The sequence below is a fragment of the Littorina saxatilis genome, linkage group LG7 (assembly GCF_037325665.1).
Source record: "Littorina saxatilis isolate snail1 linkage group LG7, US_GU_Lsax_2.0, whole genome shotgun sequence".
Lineage (NCBI taxonomy): Eukaryota > Metazoa > Mollusca > Gastropoda > Littorinimorpha > Littorinidae > Littorina > Littorina saxatilis.
In genome coordinates this window covers 47,346,031-47,351,030 of record NC_090251.1, presented here as the reverse complement: position 1 = coordinate 47,351,030, position 5,000 = coordinate 47,346,031, and the positions used below count along the sequence as shown (strand labels likewise).

At 39.1% G+C, this 5,000-nt stretch overlaps 1 protein-coding gene across 3 annotated transcripts in view; it reads right to left on the bottom strand.

Annotated features, from left to right (window-relative positions):
- LOC138971648 (uncharacterized) overlaps nt 1-5,000 on the bottom strand; it is a 58,313-nt gene that overhangs the window by 11,680 nt on the left and 41,633 nt on the right. For all 3 annotated transcript variants that reach the window (XM_070344416.1, XM_070344417.1, XM_070344415.1), the window contains exon 14: nt 3,784-3,956. In XM_070344416.1, the coding sequence (XP_070200517.1) occupies nt 3,784-3,956 (173 nt within the window). The remainder of the gene's footprint in view (nt 1-3,783; nt 3,957-5,000) is intronic.

Below are 5,000 nucleotides of genomic sequence, written 5' to 3'. Positions count from 1 at the left end.
GCGATCTCCAATTAACATACACGCATATAATATAAGCTTTAAACGTAATTCTGTTGATCACTGGTGGACAAATTAATTTATCGACCAAAATTGTTATATTCATCCATCATTATTAAATAACAGCGATCTCCAATTAACATACACGCATATAAGCTTTAAACGTAATTCTGTTGATCACTGGTGGACAGATTAATTTATCGACCAAAATTGTTATATTCATCCATCATTATTAAATAACAGCGATCTCCAATTAACATACACGCATATAAGCTTTAAACGTAATTCTGTTGATCACACGTGGACAAATTAATTTATCGACCAAAATTGTTATATTCATCCATCATTAATAAATAACAGCGATCTCCAATTGGCATACACGCATATAAGCTTTAAACATCATTCTGTTGATCACAGGTGGACAGATTAATTTATTAACCAAATTTGTTATATTCATCCATTATTATAAATAACAGCGATCTCCAATTAGCATACACGCATATAAGCTTAAAACACCATTCTGTTGATCACAGGTGGACAGATTCATTTATTAACCAAATTGTTGTATTCATCCATCCGGCACATCCGTATCATTTCTCTGGGTCCCCTCTCACGTAGGGGTCCGGGGAAATGAACTGGCGGATGTCGCTGCCAAAGAAGCGGCAGAATCTAGCCCAGCTAACACTAACATCGGCTACTCAGTAACCGAGTTCTACAGTAAAATCCGTAAACTCATTCGAAGTCAGTACGTAACATCTCTGTCCTATCAACCCATTGATATGAACGATCTACACCCCGATCTCCCAACAAACCTCCTCACTATCTTCAGACGCCTCCGTGCCGGCGGCTGCCGCTTCCATATCTTTAACAAGTCCTGCCATTGTGGAGAACCCTATTCATTTCAACACATTTTCGCTCCATGCGCTACAAATAGAATTACCTTTAAAACCTTATATGACCATATGCAGCTCCATGGTCTGAGTCCCCAGGATTATCTGCGCAGTAGCAGTTCTCTAGGCTGGTCACACAGCTTGCTGCTGTGCCGACTGGTCAGGGACTCGGACATGGGGCTGTGGGTATAACTAAGCCCAGATTATCACATCAGCGTGTTTCAGTTTGAGGTCGAGTGGCTCCCGCCATCCCTCCTGATTCCAGCGACTACCTTCTAGACAACATATCCTCACCCAAGGCCCATTAGTCGCCAAACTGTACATATTGTTTTTATTACCACGGCCTTCGTGGCTTACATCTTAATCCTTTTATTTGTAAAAAGTTTTGAGATTTATTGTTCGTGTTCCTCTTACTTGCTCATCTATTTGGTTTTATTGGTGATCCTGAAAGGTTCCACTTTTTAACTCGATTTGAAATAAAATAAAAATAATATTACAAGCCCGTTATTCAAGATATAGAATACAGACTTATAATTCTTACCAAGAAACATCTTAACTACTTTTCATTTTAACAAATTCCACAGAGCATTATCAACTCAACCCCACCCCCTGCCCTCCTCTCCTTATTTTTTGTTTCTTTCTTTCCTCTTTTTGAAAGCGGACAAACACTCAAGTCCTTAATGGCTCAAAACCGTAGGACTTTTAATATTAATTTTAACTCATCCATTATTATAGATAACAGCGATCTCCAATTAGCTTACACGCATATAAGCTTTAAACGTAATTCTGTTGATCACAGGTGGACAGATTAATTTATCGACCAAAATTGTTATATTCATCCATCATTATTAAATAACAGCGATCTCCAATTGGCATACACGCATATAAGCTTTAAACATCATTCTGTTGATCACAGGTGGACAGATTAATTTATTAACCAAATTTGTTATATTCATCCATTATTATAAATAACAGCGATCTCCAATTAGCATACACGCATATAAGCTTAAAACGTAATTCTGTTGATCACAAGTGGACAGATTAATTTATTAACCAAATTGTTGTATTCATCCATTATTATAGATAACAGCGATCTCCAATTAGCTTACACGCATATAAGCTTAAAACGTAATTCTGTTGATCACAAGTGGACAGATTAATTTATTAACCAAATTGTCGTATTCATCCATTATTATAAATAACAACGATCTCCAATTAGCTTACACGCATATGAGCTTAAAACGTAATTCTGTTGATCACAAGTGGACAGATTAATTTATTAACCAAATTGTTGTATTCATCCATTATTATAGATAACAGCGATCTCCAATTACCTTACACGCATATAAGCTTAAAACGTAATTCTGTTGATCACAGGTGGACAGATTAATTTATTAACCAAATTTGTTATATTCATCCATTATTATAAATAACAGCGATCTCCAATTAGCATACACGCATATAAGCTTAAAACGTAATTCTGTTGATCACAGGTGGACAGATTAATTTATTAACCAAATTGTTGTATTCATCCATCATTATTAAATAACAGCGATCTCCAATTAACATACACGCATATAAGCTTTAAACGTAATTCTGTTGATCACACGTGGACAAATTAATTTATCGACCAAAATTGTTATATTCATCCATCATTAATAAATAACAGCGATCTCCAATTAACATACACGCATATAAGCTTTAAACGTAATTCTGTTGATCACGGGTGGACAAATTAATTTATCGACCAAAATTGTTATATTCATCCATCATTATTAAATAACAGCGATCTCCAATTGGCATACACGCATATAAGCTTTAAACATCATTCTGTTGATCACAGGTGGACAGATTAATTTATTAACCAAATTTGTTATATTCATCCATTATTATAAATAACAGCGATCTCCAATTAGCATACACGCATATAAGCTTAAAGGTACTGAACTTGTCAAATCCAGGTGCACGGCGCCCCTGGGGCTTTTAGTCATACCTCAGGCAGCTATCCGTTAGAAGAACTACCAAGTATTATTGACTCGATGTGTAGAAGGCACAGCCCTTCCCATGTAAACGATTTGGCTCACCATATTACATGTGGTCAGGCTTTTACATGGGATAAGACAATCCCTCCGCTTGGACACATACAAAATACAACAGCTTAACTACTGTCTGTGCAAAGTGGGAATCTTTTATGAATATAATTTCTTTGGAAAAAAATGTCGTGGCTTTAAAAAATAAAATTTCATAAAAATGTTTCATCACGCAGCGGGATACAGTCTAGATGTTGATTTCTGTAAATGTCTAAGTGGGAGGGGGGTGGTATTGTATTATCCTTAAGGACTGGGGCTTTAAATCAATCGCAAAATAGCCCGCTTTTTGACACATTTTCACACTCAAAAACACAGTTTAAAGAATCCGCACACACACACACAAATCACACAAATCTTATTAAGGAAACCAAGTCCATGTTACTAGAAGATAGATACGGTTAGACAGCATGAAAGTTATAAATTCATACACAACACAGACCAAAAACATGTTCAACTCGGGAGCGTTAGATAAATCTTCACATTTTAGACCAATACAGAAAGCCGTAGAACATTACACACAGCACATCACACAGAATCACACAGAAATACACATGCACACACACACAAACACACACACACACACACACACACACACACACACACACACACACACACACACACACATACTCACACACACACAGACACACACACTCGCGCACGCACGCACGCATGCACGTATTCACGCTAGCACGCACGCACACAAACACACTCACACACACACACACACACACACACACACACACACACACACACACACATACACACACACACACAAACCTACATCATTAAAACACTGCGACACTTACCCAGAGGGTTGAGGAGTCCGGGGAGAGTGTAACAGGTACTTGGAAAAGCTCTTGTCAAGCTCGGGGGAGGAGGTGGGGGAACTGGTGGGGGGGACGGAGAGGGTGAACGTCTTCTGTCTCTCCCCGCGCGGTCTGACGTACACTTTGTTGCCTGGTTTGGGCCGATGTTCATCCTGCAATGAATGACAAAGATTCTGATGTGAAATTAGTTTCGACAATTCTGATGCAGGTTGGGGGGGGGGATAAACGCGGCTATCTGTCCCACGCCCCCGTGGCCTGACGTACACTTTGTTGCCTGGTTTGGGCCGATTTTCATCCTGCAATGAAAGTCAAAGATTCTGATGTGAAATTAAGTTTGGATGATTCTTGGGGAATTAAGCTGAGGTAGGGGGGCGGGGGGGATTAACGCGGCTATCTGTCTCTCCCCCCGTGGCCTGACGTACACTTTGTTGCCTGGTTTAGGCCGATTTTCGTCCTGCAATGGATGACAAAGATTCTAATGGGAAATTAGTTTCGATAATTTATTGGGGAATGAAGCGGAGGCGGGGGGGTTAACGCCTTAAATGTTGTCAATCTCGCGTACTTTTGACTACACTTTGTTGCCAGGTTTGAGGTGAGTTTCCATCTGCCATTAGGAACCAAGAATCTGTTGTGAAGTCAAACATGTTTCATGATCAATTTCCTACTTTTTTTGTTTACAAAATTTGTGGGAGGATTTTCTGGATGGGAGGAGGGCGCAGAGAGAGCTAACACCTTCTATTCCTGTGTATTCTGACGTTTTTGTGGTTGTGTAGCTTTGACGTTTTATCCTGCCAATTAAGAGACAAAGACACGAGTGTTGAAAAATTACTCTTGTTCTGTTCGTTTTTTCCAATGTTCCTTTCGTTGCCTTATTTGGGACGACTTTTGACTGGTCGTGGAACAAAGGTTATACTGTCAACAAAGAAAATTGTCGTTCTAGCGTTATCTTCATACATACATTTTATATCCCGGTTTGAGACAATTCTCATTCTTAAAGGCTGCAATACTCGTAGCGTTCATTAATTAATTCATATTGTTTACATGTGCCAATCTATACATCTAAATAAAAGAGAGTGTCTGTCTGTCTGTGTGTGTGTGTGTGTGTGTGTGTGTCTATGATCGCCAAAGCTCCGAGAAGGGAGGGGGCAGGAAGACGATGTCGTGCATGTGCACTCCTGTGACTGTGAAGATGTGCA